The sequence below is a fragment of the Solanum lycopersicum genome, chromosome 4 (genome assembly GCF_036512215.1).
Source record: "Solanum lycopersicum chromosome 4, SLM_r2.1".
NCBI lineage: Eukaryota > Viridiplantae > Streptophyta > Magnoliopsida > Solanales > Solanaceae > Solanum > Solanum lycopersicum.
Window position 1 is genome coordinate 4,540,850 of NC_090803.1, and position 16,996 is coordinate 4,557,845.

The 16,996-nt window shown below is 29.6% G+C and overlaps 2 protein-coding genes across 2 annotated transcripts; both read left to right on the forward strand.

Moving 5' to 3' along the window:
- The first annotated feature begins 97 nt into the window (after positions 1-97).
- On the forward strand, positions 98-4,774 carry LOC101260332 (triosephosphate isomerase, cytosolic). The gene is made up of 9 exons (XM_004236698.4): positions 98-326; positions 1,070-1,145; positions 1,826-1,949; positions 2,233-2,317; positions 2,435-2,567; positions 3,321-3,415; positions 3,802-3,880; positions 4,321-4,403; positions 4,516-4,774. The coding sequence occupies exons 1-9, from the start codon at positions 288-290 to the stop codon at positions 4,564-4,566; spliced, it is 765 nt and encodes a 254-aa protein (XP_004236746.1). The 5' UTR covers positions 98-287; the 3' UTR covers positions 4,567-4,774.
- Positions 4,775-12,217: 7,443 nt separating this feature from the next.
- Positions 12,218-15,986, forward strand: LOC101260038 (probable serine/threonine-protein kinase PBL9). Its single transcript, XM_004236697.5, has 6 exons — positions 12,218-12,497; positions 13,482-13,780; positions 13,948-14,083; positions 14,282-14,424; positions 14,514-14,637; positions 15,156-15,986. The coding sequence occupies exons 1-6, from the start codon at positions 12,446-12,448 to the stop codon at positions 15,584-15,586; spliced, it is 1,185 nt and encodes a 394-aa protein (XP_004236745.1). The 5' UTR covers positions 12,218-12,445; the 3' UTR covers positions 15,587-15,986.
- Positions 15,987-16,996: the final 1,010 nt, after the last annotated feature.

Here is a 16,996-nt window from a genome sequence, read left to right on the forward strand (position 1 = left end):
TAGATTTAATTCGAATATATATTTTGCCTAATAAAACCAATTTGTACAATTTTCCTAAAAAATTCTTAAATTTGAATTACTCGAACTGCAATAGTTTAGTCACACAAATTCGATTTAGGGTAGTTTAGTCATTACAATCACAAGCGTGAGTGACAACTCCAAGGCTGACATGCCCATTATATAAAATCCTAACTTTCCTCATCTCAGTACCACACACAAACAAGAGAAACTTTAGATCTCATTTCTTGTTGTACAATTCTCGTGAATCCTTCGTCTTCATCGTAAAAATGGGCAGAACTTTCTTCGTCGGCGGTAACTGGAAATGCGTAAGCTTCCGATTCTACCATATCTCCACTTAGTACTTTTGTTTCTCCGTCGTTCAATATTAATCGATCTATTTTCTGACTTTTTTTCTGAATAAATAGTATTTTCAAGCTTGAGAATCGGTTCTAATTGTTTTATATGCAATCAATTTAGTTAGTAGTACAGTTTTTTGGCTTACCGATCTGATTACAATTGTTAGTTTGATGATTTTGATCTCGATCTTATGATTTTCTCAATGAAAATGTGTACTGTGCTGGAAATGAGCTTCTTTGTTGTTGTTGTTTTTTGGATCTCAATTATTCTCTTACTCTATGGATTGTCGTAAAGTGGAGGAATAAGAGTATCGATCTGTATGGAATTGGATCCGTTTGTTTAGAGTATACTCTAAGAACTCACGAAAAAAGAGCAAAATAAAACAAATTAACAACTGAAAGGTCACTCGTTGTGTGTATAGTATAGTAATATATGGCTATATAGGTAGCTATGCCGGCCACGGCATGGAAGATTGGTTGTTCAAATTTTACTGTTCATATCCAAGTGTTATGTATTAGTCAAGCTTAGAGGTGTAGCTATGATTTTAAATTTTGTAATATACATATATATATATATATATATTACAAAAACTTTTTCAACTATGTTATTGTTCGTGAGTGGATCGACCAGTGATCAAGCGTCGCTTGGTAGAAGCCTTTATTATATTTGGTAATCGATAGATGATTTAGCTCTAATAATGAATGCAATGCAGAATGGAACCAGTGAAGAGATCAAGAAGATTGTAGCGACACTCAATGCTGGTCAAGTGCCATCACAAGATGTTGTTGGTAAGTAAATTTTCCGTATGAGTGATGTTTTTAATATATAATTTTGGGTGGATTGATTGGAAGCTGGTGTGTTAAAGTACCTGGATTATCATTTTAGGATGTCAATATCCATACCTCTAAGTCCACAAGACAAATAAATATAATTTATTTAAATTTCTGGTTGTAACATACCCTGATGTTTAAGTAAAATGATATCTGTATCAAATCTATAAAACTTGAAGGTATCTGATTTTCTAAACATTATATATATCAGACAGACAACTTGATCAGTGTGGACTGTAGAGATATGTTTACGCTTCCCATCTGATTAGTTAACTGACTGAAGGAACAAAAAATCATCTTTCTACTTTTTACATCATATATGTGGATAATTGGTGGAGAATATTGCATAGAGCTCTTTAACGTTGTCTCCTAATTTGAAGACTCAGTCACTATTTATTTTATGGAAAACAAATTAGGTCTTTCTGAAATATATAATCATTTGACAATGTATTATTGCTCTCAATTTCACTCAAACTTTACTTTGACAGCGGAGGAGAATGTTTAAACAGTTGAGAAACAACAGTGTAGTTGAATCATCCTTCAAGTTTTTAACTTGCTATTTGGGTTATTGGTAATTTGATATGGTTGCATAAGATCTTAGTGTGCTTAACACATTTGGCAACTTTCTTCTCTTGCAGAGGTTGTTGTGAGCCCTCCATTTGTATTTCTTCCTCTGGTCAAGAGTGAGCTGCGATCTGATTTTCATGTTGCTGCCCAAAATTGTTGGGTTAAGAATGGCGGTGCTTTCACCGGTGAAGTTAGGTACGTTACTATTCTATTTGTGTACCGTGTTGTACTTTGGGGAAGACGATATATCTAGCTGCTAAGTTTTTGAGACCTGCATCTTGAGGAAAGAGGTGATAGTTAGGTAATTATTGTGGTCTAGGCTCATGTATTGTTTCTTCAAGCTGCTAGTCTTGAATTTTTATTTTGACCATGGATGTGTTGCGCCATCTTTTTGCAGTCTGTTCATAGTTGGGAGGATCTAGTCTGTAGAATTTGAGTATCATAATTTATTCTAAGCTGATTGTTATTCTCTGTGCAGTGCTAATATGCTTGTTAATCTGAGCATTCCATGGGTTATTTTGGGTCATTCTGAAAGAAGAGCCATTTTAGGTGAATCAAATGAGGCAAGTTATTTCATATGAAGCTGCTGATTTTTGTTATATCCTCAATGTAGTTATTAATTACTGAGCTGAAAGAGGGCTAACTTTACACTTCTATTACTTGTTATCCATTGATTGCAGTTTGTTGGAGACAAGGTAGCATATGCTCTTTCTCAAGGTTTGAAGGTAATTGCATGTGTTGGGGAGACTCTTGAGCAAAGAGAATCAGGATCCACCATGGCTGTTGTTGCAGCACAAACAAAGGCTATTGCAGGTAGACCTATCAAAATGCTTTCTTAGTTAATGGGCTATTATTTTTTAGCTAGAATGTGACTCGATGATATTATGTTGATTAGTATTCCGTCCACTTAAATGTGATAATATCAGCATGAAAATGGGAAGCATGAAGAAATAAATGGATTGATGAGGTTTTTAAGAAACTAAAAGGTAAATTGAAAAAGACTAAAGTAAAGTGATTGAAGATAACAAGAAAAGAAACTGGAACTAGCAGATCTTCTTATTTGTATTTTGTGAGTGCTTATGGGGATTCCTAGTGTATGTCAGGAGTGACAACTTGGTATTGTCGTTTATGCATGGGATGTCAATTTGTACCGTTTGAAATTTACATAATGAACTTCCCCTTTTTGGACATTCCATAATGTTTAACATCATTCTATTTTTATGCAACTTTCACCGCAATGTTGTTAAAGGCTTTGCTTAAAAGCGTGCTTAAGCCTTGAAGCTCACAGAGCCCAGGTTGTGGACTGTCACGTAGGACTTGACCTTGAAGGGCCCAACAACATATATATAGCTTAATAGTATTTTTATTCTGTTATTGAAATAATTATATTTTGTGTTTATAGTTACAATTTTGTTTTTAGTTTTTTTTGGGGGGCTTTTCTTTGCTAAAAGCCCTCGCTTTAATTGCACCTAGAGCTCCAACAGACGCTGGCACTTTCTTTTTGCACCACTTTTGACCATCTTTCATAGTCCTTCATCTAATTGTTTCCAGTTCATCTTACTGCAGACCGAGTAAAAGATTGGTCAAATGTGGTGATAGCTTATGAGCCTGTTTGGGCTATTGGTACTGGAAAGGTTGCAACCCCTGCACAAGCCCAGGAAGTAAGTTAATATGACCAGCTTGTGTCATTTACATAGTCAAGTTCCTTGAGATCTATATTGAATTTCAACTAGACTTGGAATGTTAGTATCAGTGATTAAATAAAGATCTACTTTCATATTCTTTCTATGCTTTGTCCTAGGATCTCTTGCTGGTCTTTAAAAGGGTTGAAGTAGTCCCTGTGTTAAACAATTATCTTAACTGTTCTTTACTTCTACATCAACCTATTGAGTAGTAATTTCAAGATAGAATTGCAAGTTTCTTCTAGTCTCTTTCCAGTTAATAGACTATGTTATTACATAGATGTAGATAATGAAAGCACATTTCAGATCATTTATATGGTACGAATTTATGCACTTTTGCTTTAAGGTTGTTTTCTGCATTCCAGGTACATGCTGAATTGAGGAAATGGCTTCAAGCAAATGTTAGCGCTGAAGTTGCTGCTTCAACCAGGATCATCTATGGAGGTAATTTTGTTTGACCGCTATGCATTTTATCCAAATAATGTGATGCTTCTCTCTGCTTATCTTATCCTCCATGTGTCAGCATTAAAATTTTTGAGAAGTTCTTCCCAACATTCCACAAGTTTGTGGGAGATAAGATTAGCTCCATTTCTTGTTAGACGCCTTATACTGGCTTCTCAAGTAAAGTAACTTTGATAGATGTTTAACAGTAATGGATAGCAAGCATATAGCCAGAATTTAATGAAGCAGACTTGAAGTATTTGATGTATAGTCAAATACGTAAGTAAACACTAGCTTTTGTAACCATAACTTGGCTGCAAATGACTAAAATAGTCAGCTAGACACATGCTAAACTTGTTTGGCATATTTCAATTCCTCGTTAATTCATTTTATTCCCGTTTGCTTTTACCAAGTAACTGAATTGTACTATATGCTCCGTGCAGGATCTGTAAGCGGTGCCAACTGCAAGGAGTTGGCTGGACAGCCAGATGTTGACGGTTTTCTTGTAGGTGGAGCTTCGTTGAAGGTATGTGAAAAATACTCTGGTTCTTCACTTAATAAACAGTGAATAAGGGTCGATAATGGTTGATTTAAAAGAATAGTGAGTAGCTTATGATTTCCTTTTCTGTATTTTATAGCCGGAGTTCATTGACATCATCAAGGCTGCTGAGGTGAAGAAAAGCGCCTAAGGTCTTGCACGCTATTGGAATTTTGCAGTTTTTGATCTAGGACTTCCAATGCAGTAGACTTGTATCAAGTCAATGTCTTGTGTACTCTTTATTGCAGTTTGAAATTTAAGTAACATGTACAATAAAATTGACAAACATTGCACTACCCTACTTCTTTTTTGGCTGCAACAATATTGTTTAATAAAATTAAAATGTGCATCTAATGACATACCCACCCTTCTTTATGTGGAAGTCTTTTGTGATCTAGGTGTCCTTTATTTTTCTGCAAGTTAATGGAGTATTTGATCGAGAAAATACTATAGTATTGAAGTAAAATATTTATGGACAGTACTAAGCATTGACCTAGTGCAAAAGTTTTTTTATATGGATATGTTACCCTACGGGTATTCCTTTTATCAGCTATTTTCTTAGGATAAGATTAGACTTCTTGTCGTTTGGGCAGAGGATATGAGAGATGCAAATAATGATGAATTTGAATTTTGGGTTCCAACTTCCAACTTTAGTATTTTCACCATCATTATAATTTTTGATATCACGTGTTCAAATCTACTAGTTACTGTAATTTTCATGAACTTTTTATACAGAAAACTAAATTTTACGTAGAAAATAGTAGATTTAGATGAAGGTTAAGCTAAATAGCTTCATCCACCCCTAGAGCAGACATCCCAATATGAGGTGATTTAGAAGGAACTTAAAACTGAAGAGACTTAAAGTTGAATGTGATTCAATAATAATCTCGAAAAGGTGTAGAAAAATTGTTTCTGACAGATATTCAGCTTAAAAACATTTGCGACTTATGACTTTTCTTGTATTGCCATATTTTCTTTGAGCTAACGATTTAATTTAGACAACACATTTTTAAATTTTTGAAAGTGAAAGGTAAAATTTACGTTAACTATCTTTTATAGAATTACATTTGATATATTATGATGGCTGTTATGGAAATTTTCTATATTTATACTGACAGAACATATATATATATATCAAACCAAACATTATTATATATGTTCAATGAATGAATTAAATGCTATAGTTTGAAAATGAAGATTTCCAATATCTTGAAAAGTTGAATCCTCAAAAAACAAGGAACATGAGACCTGCAAGTCAATTGATGATGTTTCTATTTTCCATTACGACAAAGGTGTATGTATGTATTATCAATTCACATGGCAGTTGACTTCATTTTCCTTTCACAAACACATATATGGTCCTAAATTGGTGTTTTAAATATTTTGTCGTAGATTATGTGACATTAATTTTTATTAGTCTTAACTTAAAAAGAAAATAATGTAATTTTAAATTTTTTATTTTATTCTTAACGACATACTTTTTTATCTGACATGAAATTTTAAACATGTTTATAATGGTTATGATCCGATCCATATGATTGAGGAAATGAGTTATGGCCTTGAAGAGTCTTTTCCTCGTGAATTAGTTTTTAAAGGGTTGATTAAATTTAAATGTCTGAGTTTTTTTTCACATGATATTATAAGAATCATATATGTTCATCAATTCTTGTTATTATGTTATTAATATTGTGCTTCATATTATGTTATTTACGCTCCAGTTGATCACGATCTGTGGAAAAGTGTTATATTCTATGTGTATTGATGACGGGAGGCGATCTTATGACATGGTCTTGTACAATTTTTTCATGTGAGTTAGTTTTTTAAGTTGAACTCGATATTTATTTTTATTTAATATAAAGATAATAAATTCCAAAGAGCTTGCTTTATTTTTAAAAATTCTATCCATTTAAACTACATAAAAATTGAGACGGAAAGAGCAAATTTTTTGAGGTTTGCATGAATATCTCTGGAATGAACCTTAAATGATGTGATATAGTAGATGAGATTGTCAATTTCAACTTCTGAATATAAAATTATCTTCGATCAAAAATATTTTTCACGAATGAATTCTGTATAGCATAAATTTAAATTAATCGAATAAATAATATAAATACGAATATCTAGTGGAAAACAAGAATGTTTCTTGGATGCAAGAAAGTCAAATGAACTTGTTGTCTTGCTTAGTTTGCTATAGTAACAAAAAGGACCCTATTGTTAACAAGACTATTGTCCCTATTTAATTTAATTATTTTCTTATGAAAGTCAAAAGTTTCAAGTACGAAAATTTTTTATAGTTAGATATTGAATTGCTACTATCATTTAAGAGTAATTAATATTCCACATGTACAAAAAAGTATAATTAGATTAAGGTTAAATAACATTTTATACAATGTGGACGTTTACAACTTTTTCTTCTTATTAAAGTTACCTTTTTAGCTGCTATAATAAAGAGGTTCTCTTCCAATAAAATAAGAGTAGTTTTTTTTTTTTATAATGAATAAACAGACAAAAAAAAGATTGTCATTGCTTAGGCTGCCAATAGATAAAGTCATGTTTTTTTTTTAAAAAAAAAAAAAGATTGAAAACCAAATAAAATAAGAATACATTAATTTATAATATATAGTTTGATTGAAGTGTAGAGTAATTCACATGTCAAATCTAAAAATTGATTTGTTTGGCCTGTGAATCACATAAAGAGATTGTTAGGGTCAACTCCATATATTGTGAAATTGGTTGTAATTGTGTTCCAACACATCAAAAAGTTGTACTTCTTTTCGTTTTTAAAAAAATGACATTTTTTTTAATTTATTTAAAAAAATATAATTTTTTAATTTTAGCTTTTGTGACATATTTAAAATCACAAAATTATATGATAATTTTGTACATTTTTTACATAACTTTAATTTAGAATTACAAGATTCAAAAGTCTATCTGTTTTTCTTTAACTCTGTGTCAAGTCAAATTAGATTATTCTTTGTAAAACGAAGAATGTACCATATAAAACCAAATTTATAACCACCTCAAAAAAATTCTATCCATTTCTACTTGTTCAAAAAATCAACTTTGACATATCGTCTAAAGAGCAATAAATAAAATGTTAAATTTTATTACTTTATTATTTAAATATAACAAATTCAATTGAAAAAATGACTATAATTTATAATGGGAGTAAATTATAACTAATGAATTATTTTTAATTTTTAAAAATGAATCGAGTAAAACTAATATTTATATTTTTAATATAAAATAAAAATGAAGGAGAATATTTTTTAAAATTTCTTGTTAAATTAAAATCAGTCAAGCATATTAAAACCAATAATATATTTGTTTGGAGACTTGTAGTCCCATCAACCTAGTTATTTGAACTTTCGTTGTCTAGTTTGGCAAATTGGAGGTGAAATTTCCTCTTTTTTGTTTTGTTTTTGCCAGTTCAGTTTGACTGGCCTTTTCAAAAATTCATGCACATGGACATTTTTTATAGTAATAAATAATAATAATAATAATAAATAATATAATATATTTTTTAATTTTGTTATTTAGAGTTAGTATATATCTTCTTATAAAAATGATTCACGTAGATTCTATCGTTATAAAAACGATTCACATATAGAGGTATCATTATAAAAATGATTTACATATATCTTTTCATTTAATGAAAGTGAAAGATTAATTTTAAATTCACTATATTAAGTTTAATAGGTAAATATACGATCCTTTTTCACATAATTTTTTTTTGCATAATATATAAATATGTTTTTAACTTGTCTTCAAATTACAGTTATGTTTTTTAATTTTGGGTATGCATAAGTAGACACTTAAATTTATATAAATTAAACAAATAAGCACACATGTCCTACATGTTATTTTTTATCCTACGCAAGTCCTACATGTATTGTGTCACGTAAAACTCATGTGTTTATTTGCTCAATTTTATATAAGTTTAAGTGTCTACTTATACATATTCAAAGTTGAAGGATATTAATATAATTCTTTTTTTACTTGTTTAGTGTTACTAACCTTAATTTGAGGAGAGATTTATGAAATTATCTCTAAAATTTGATTATATTTGAATTGGTCCATTGCTTCATATAATTGCTTCATATAATTTCGAGGGTGACACTTTTAATTAAAAAGATCTTCTATTTTGAAAAACTTTTAATTTAAAATTTTCGATTAAGATAGAGAGATTTCAACTGTTTCATTGTATTTGAATTCTCGTCAAAAAGTTTTATTTGATTAAATTTTATCCATAATCATTCAATTTTATTTAAAGTTAATTACATGATATTCCTTATTTAAATAATTTTCGTAGCGATTATTTTAAACATTTTATTTCATATATTACGTTATCCTTATGTCAACACTTACGTATGGAAATAGATAAATGTGTTATCTGCTACTCCTTTTTTTCTTTTTTAAAAAATAATTTTAATTATAAAAAGGCCACCACATATAATTTATACAAATATTTTTTTTGCCTCCATTGAAAATTGTAAGCTTGACACATGGAGTGAAATAACATTAATTGTGCTACCTTACTTGCAACCAATTGTCTTTAAGCAGCTAATCAGACATCCAGCCCAAAAAAACTTAAATATAATAATACGTGTATTTCGCTTTTCGAGAATTAAATTATTTTGAATAATTTCTTATTTTTAATTATTTAAATTTATTTTAATAAATAAAAAAAGATTTTTTTTAACTGTTATTCAAGTTATGATGATATGAATTATTGTAAAATATTGGAATCAGGTGAGATATGTTATGATGAGATTATTTTTTATTAAATATTTGATTTATTATATTTAAAATAATAAATTTTAAGAAAAAAATATTTGTTTATAAAAATATCCTCTATGAATGTAAAAAGTAATGTAACAGAAGGATTGAAAGAGACATTTTTATCATTTACTTATTTTATTTCGAGATTAGTTATTTCGAAAGAATTATACCATTCGAGGAGAGAATAATTTATCTCGGTACTAATTATTAATCCCGAGATAAGTTATTCTGAACTTTTGAATCAAACAAAAAATTAGGTGATACTATAATTTAATCTCAGGACTATTTAGTATTGTTCTTTACACCAAACGCCCCTAAATTAATTAAAACTTTTTGACAATCTTATATTTTTAACTTATTCACTTTATAGTAAACGGTAAACTAACAATATCAATAATTATTTTTTAAATATATATATCAGTTCTAATGTATTTTAAATATGTTAATATGAGAAAGATTTATAACTTATTATATTTTAAATACAGTTTTCGATCATTTAAGCTTTAAAGAGTATAAAATTAATCTAACTTACTTTGACTCTAACGATGATTGAAATTGGCGCTCATAAAATAAAATGACAAGAAAATATAAATAAAAAGAAAGAATCTATAATATAATTAAGAAGTTGAATTTTTTATTCTGTATTTGATTAAAAAATTTAATTCATCTTAAATTTTTTTGTATACTATATATACTAATAACATCATGTATTGGTTATTTATACAATAAACTATGAAAATAACTAATCATGTAAAAATTACAATCCATTAAAATATTTTTTATCTATTTTATTCCCTTACCTAACAATACTTTAATTTTTTTATTAAGTGCTACATTTATTGTTAACCAGAAAATTTAGTAGTCCAATGCCTACAGGGACACAAAATATAAATAGTCTTCAATATCAATAGTTACACTTATGATCCCAAGTTTTTTTTTAATTTTTAATTTCGATATTTAATATTTATATTAAAACTCAATTAAATCTAAATTTTATCATATAGAGTCTCATTTATAAAAAAAATACTCCCTATTAAAAAAATTTATATTCAAAACTAAATTTCAAAACATTTAATCAAGAAAAAATCCATCTAATTTACTACACTACATACTTTAGTTGATTGATACCAAAGTGTTAATAAGTCAACTATAAAATCCTCATAATTAGGTAGCTTTGATTAAGTTTATCCCAAACTAATATTAGTATTAAAAAAACAACGAAGATGCCAACAAAAGCAACAATATATTAGAAAAAAAGAAGTGGTGTATATACTTGTCTTTATTCTTATTTTGTGAAAATAAAATCTAAAGAATACATTGTATCTTCATATTTTACTCTTAGCTACTATAATTTATAAGTAAGGTCCGGACGATAGTAAATATAAGTTTTTCGTAAAATTTTAAATTAAATCAAATATAATTATACAAATTAAACAGTAACATTTTCGTGAAGGATAGTGTATACATATTATTTCTTTTAAATTTTATATTACGTCAAATAATATCACATAAATTAAAAAAATTACGAGAGTATACTTTTAAGATTATTTTTTCTTAGTCTAATTATATTTTTTTTGGAAGTTAGATGATTAAATAAAAGTGGTGCACTAAATGCACACGTTTGTCTTGTTGTACAAGTTGGAGAGGCAGCAGCCAAAAGAAATAAAGAAACCTTTTATTTTACATCTAATAAAAAGAAGATAAGCTTTAAAGACTCTAAATAAAAGCTAAATTTAGTCCCTACACTCCATTCACTATTTGCCTTTAAAAAAAAAACAAAATACTAACCAAAAATACTTCTTTGGCCCTTGTATTTGGAGGTCAATTCAAAATGATAATTTATATAAAATTTTAATTAATTTTGGTTCATTGGGTTTCTTTGATCGTGATTAAATATTTTGTAGATTTTAAATGTTAGATTTAAATGGAAAAAAAAGAGTGTAGTTTGAATATTTAGTAGATTTAAATTGATATTTAGATATTTGTATTTGTATAAATTTATTATTTCAAGTTTATACAAAAAATAAATACAAATCAATTAATATAAATAAAGATGAAAATAACACAATCATTCGATTCACGCGTAATATACAAACACACACGAATTATACAAATGTACACGTGAGTTATACAAACGAGGTCGATCGTAACAATTTAAATTATAGCTACAATCTATAAATGTACAAACTATAACTAAAGAGCATAATTAAGTTCATTATACCAGATATTTGCAAAAAATTTCTTTCAAAAAAATAAAAACTAATATAGTGAGTTACTATTTTATCCTTATTAATTGATAAAATTTCAAAATTAATTAAATATTTTTCCTTTTTCTAAAACAGTAGCTCTCTAAATAAATTGATGATATAATAAATAAAAAAAATTATTATCTTTTGTTAATTTATAAAAAAATGACTTGTAAAAAGAAGAAAATAAAAAATTAAAATTGAACAAACAAAAGAGATGAGGTATATTTTAGGGACAATTTCATACACTTATATTTATATTACGCTTTCTCCGTCCTAATTTATATAACAAATCTCCCTTTTCCATTTATCAAAAAAAAAATATTTTTATATTTAATAGTAATTTAATTTTAAAAATATTCATTTTAAATTATAATTTTAGAATTTTTATATTCAATCAAACAATATCACATAAGTCTAAGATATAAGATAGAAATTAATATATGAAAAATAAATCATACTTTTTCGTCCGGAATTGTTTGTCATGCTGCGCTTATCGAAAGTCAATTTGATTAATTTTTAAACATAAATTAAATTCGATATTTTAAATAAAAAAATTAAATATTCTAAAACTATATGAAAAATATTATAAATTACAATTTTTTGCATGATGAGAAAATAATCTTAAAATATTAATTAAAGTTTTTATAATTTGACTATAAAAATAAAAATCATGACGAATAATACCGAACGAATTGAGCATCGACTAAGACAAAAAGGAAAGGTCAAAGTACACTTTTGTAGATTTTGGCCTTTGTGAATTTTTTTTTTCTCAAGAGATTCTTGTGAAAGACAACCCAACAAAGTGCTAATTTTTTTTTTCCAACACATATATATACTACATTTCTTTTTGTTCACACTTCACATTTTTGGCTATTATACATTTCACCCTTTTTTTGAGTTTATATATGTAAACCCAAAACAATCAATTCAATCACTATTCATTATTTTGATAAAAGTTTTCTTTCTTATAAAGATTGAAACTTTGGTTCATAAATTTTAATGGGTTCTTGTTTAAGTGTTCGAATTAAAGCAGAAAGTCCTCTTCATCATGGTAAATTTTTATTTTTTTTGTTTCAGTTCTTTAATTTACTGCTATGTGTGATCAGGAAGTTACGACGCCGTGAAAATCATTTAATACACTTTTGTGGTTTGGGTTTTGTTGGGTTATAGTCGGAGTTTAGTGTATCGAGACATGTGCTTACTTTTATGATTTGGGTTTTGTTGGGTTATAGCCGGAACTTAGTGCATCGAGATACGTGGTTACGGGTTTGAGCTGAAAACAGTAGAATAGACTTTTTGTGGTTTGGGTTTTGTTGGGTTATAATTTAATTTTTATTTTATGCTATTTGTGGAAACTTATGAGTAATCAGCTTGGATTTTCTTTCTATTTTTAGCTCCCGTTAGATTATAAATTTTGAAATCGAAACTCAAAACTTAAAAATTTGAGTTTTTGAAGTTGTGATTTTTGAGAATTTGAACTTGTGTGTGCATTTCTTTTTTAAATTTTTGTGAGCGGAAATTTCAGAAGTTAGAACACTCCTCTGTGACTGTTTTTGTTAACTTACGAATTTTCAAAATCTGATCCGAAATCTATGGTGAATTGTTGGCTAATTGTTTAGTAGTAAGTGTTTATTAGATTGATTGGAAGAAATTTTTTGCGAAGTTTATGGAACTATTTCTTAGTTACATCTGGATTTTTTGAGGTGTCTGAGATTACTCATGGTATCTGTGTCTGTGTTAGTGAGAGGTAGCAGGTATCTGGTGTCTATGTTAATGAGATTATTCGCGGTATCTGTGTTGATGAGAGATAGCAAGTATCTCGTAGAATTGAATTAGAGCACTCAAGCTGGCTTGAGTACCATGGTATAAAAAGATTGATGAAAAAAAAAGTAAAGCATTTTCCTTAGAGGCTGCTGTCATTATTCAACACTCTTGTAGATAATTACTATGTTCAAGATTCTAAAATTTTAATTAATGCGATAAATGAACATGATATTGTTGGATATAAGTAATAAGTTTTTTTGTTTTTTAACAGGAGCAAGTGATGGAAGAGAGTTGAGTAGTAGGCATTCATATTCATCAGCTCCGTTGACTCCTCGTAGTCAGAGTGAAATACTTGAATCGTCGAATCTGAAAAGTTTTAGTTTCAATGAACTCCGAGTAGCCACGAGGAACTTTCGTCCAGATAGTGTGTTGGGAGAAGGTGGTTTTGGTTGTGTATTTAAGGGTTGGATAGACGAGAATACGTTTAAAGCTGCAAGGCCAGGGACTGGATTGGTTATAGCTGTAAAGAGATTGAACCAAGAAGGCTTTCAAGGTCACAAGGAATGGCTGGTATACATACTCTTCCCTTCAAAATTTTCGATGATCGTTATATTATAGACGTAGGCATTGTTTAAGATAAGATCATTTTTCCGTAATGTAGTTAGCTGATCGTGTTTCCTATAATCCTTGATCATGATAAGTTGATTAATTGTTTGCTCATTAAACTTTAACTACAGGCGGAAATTACTTACCTGAGCCAGCTATCTCATCCTAATCTCGTGAAGTTGATTGGATATTGCTTAGAAGATGAACACAGGCTTCTGGTGTACGAATTCATGCCAAGAGGAAGTTTGGAAAATCATCTATTCAGAAGTAAGTATAGCTCGTCTAAAATCATAATTCTGTATTTGAGGCAGGGGCGGATCCACAGTATGATATGTGGATTCATGTGAACTTAGTTCGTTATAGGAACCCATAAACTTCAAATCTTGAGTTTGCATCTGATTTGAGGACATCCAGTAATATCGTCCATGTAATGTCATGACTTAACCTTTTGTACATCTTGAACAGGGAGTACTTATTTCCAACCACTATCATGGAATCTCCGAATGAAGGTTGCTCTCGAGGCAGCTAAGGGACTGACATATCTCCACAGTCCAGAAGCTAAAGTTATATATCGGGATTTCAAATCGTCGAACATTTTGCTTGATGCTGTATGTGAAACACCTTTCAAATTTAGTCTTTTAAAGGTTTAAGAATGTTTCTGGTCTTCTTACAATCTTTCCATGCTATGAATTGACAGAATTACAATGCAAAGCTTTCTGATTTTGGATTGGCGAAGGATGGGCCAATCGACGGTAAAAGCCATGTCTCTACTAGAGTAATGGGTACCTTTGGTTATGCTGCTCCCGAGTATATGGCCACAGGTAATATACAATTTCAATATACTCCTACTTGTTGTTATGCTTTACATGAGTCGAGGGTCTGTCGGAAACAACCTCTCTACCTTCATGTATGTTGTTGTTGTATTTTCAATTTACTCCTTCAACTGTTTCTTTCCAGACATGGCCCCATTCACCCACATTTGTTTTCGTCTGAATGATTGGCATTTATATATTTCGGTTATGTTTCTCTTGAGAGTTATCTCCTCTATTTAGTTCTTGATAGTCGTCTATTTATCTAATTTGCAAGTCTTTCATACTCGAGAATATCAATACTATGTGTTTTTAAAGAAATTGTAAGTGTAATGCTCTCTGTTTTGTTCTGTTATGTATCCCTAATCAACAAAAATCTAATCCCCTCGAGTTTATCGCTGTTCTTTATCCCTTATTTAATCATTTACGTCTTTCGGTTTACATGTTCTGGCTTTGAAAATTCCCCTTTCTGCTCTGATATCCTGGAGTAAATTTTTTTTCAGCTTCTGATTGTCACCTCACATGTGTAGGTCATATAACCACTAGAAGTGACGTATACAGTTTCGGGGTTGTTCTTCTAGAAATGCTGACAGGCCGTCGAGTGATGGACAAAAACCGACCCCACGGGGAACATAATCTGATTGAATGGGCTAAACCTTTCCTTACTAGTAAACGTAAAGTCCTCCATATTATGGATCACCGTATAGAAGGTCAGTACTCAGTGGAAGGAGCACTGAGAGCAGCACTTCTTGCAGTCAAATGCCTGGCATTAGAACCCAAATTCAGGCCTAAAATGCCCGAGGTAGTAAAGGCATTGGAGCAACTTCAGAACTTGAATGAATCAGGAAGTCTGAAACGCGAAACCACACAAAGGAAGCATCACAGAACCTCAACCGATGAAGCTTCAGGAAGAAAAACTACGTCTTATCCGAGGCCAGCTGCTTCTCCCCTTGTTACATGAATGGAGAATGAATGGTAACATCTTTAACCATATACACACTACCTGAACCGAAAGGAAACGATGAGACGACTTACTTGGTGAAGATATATCTATATCTGCTGATAGAGCACGAAGAGTAATTTGATCAAATTCGCGGACATTTTATGAGAAGGTATGCTTATGATACTAGACTGAATCTTGGAATCTAGGAACTATGTTGTAAATTTGTATCAATTATGTTAGCAATCTACAGTTCTTATTTTGATCTAGCTGGAAATTTAACATTGATGTTTTCCTCACACATCTATGCTAAATTGACTTTTGTTGATCATCTTTTGAGAGCCAAAGATGTGAAAAGGACTTGGTAACTTATTTGTACTGCTTTTTGAGTATCTTATACATATCTGTGATAGAATTTAAACGGAGTAATATGGTCGGTGAGAATTCATATCATCGATCCAAACTTGTTTGAGGCTGACGTATATGCGTTTTCAGAATCTTATAGCGTTACACCAATACAATGAGTATCTACAACTTACCTCCATTCTGTATTTACACCAACTCGATGAATACAATGATACATGTCTTCATATACATTCTTATCACTAGTTTATTATTACACATAAGATGATTGGAATATTATTCAAATCTTTTCTCACGTGTCGTATTTAATCGAAGTGCGCACAAACTATTTCCAATAAGATATATACAGTAAATATGGCGAAGTTTGGTATTAAAACTTTCATTTCGAATATTAGCAGAATCTGTCTGTTACATTTAGTTGTCTTAATTTTGGTTGTACTCTCGATATCCCAATTTTATATTATACTTTTGTGATTTGTGATGTATATAATTGATGCAAATACGGACAGATTCTGCTAATATTATAGTAAATACATATATTTTCGTCCTATACACTTATAATTATACAATATAAATATTTTTCCGCCCAGTTATGTTTTGCCTTTCTTTCTCTCTCCCTTTATACAAACACAAATTATACAAAATACAATGTATAATTTATGTTTGTATAAAGCGAGAGAGAGCGATATTTGATATGCAAATGTTTTATTTCAATTCAAATTCAAATTTTATACGGATATACACACATAAAATTGAATTGAGAGGTTGTCAACGATTTATACAAATGAGAGGTTGCCAACAATTTATACAAATGGTCTGCCAGCGCAATTATATAAATATGAAGTGGAGCCAATGAATTATACAATTGCTTCTTTTGTATATATGTATAGCGAAATAATTATAGCATGTTTGTTTTGAAGCGAATTATGCAAACTATAGCTATTGCATACATATATGAATTTCGTGTTTGATAGATGTGAAAGTTAATTTAATAGTTATTACCGTAGTATTTGAATATGATAGTGATTATTTTTTCAATCGGGAGAGCTAAAAAATATTTTTGAAATT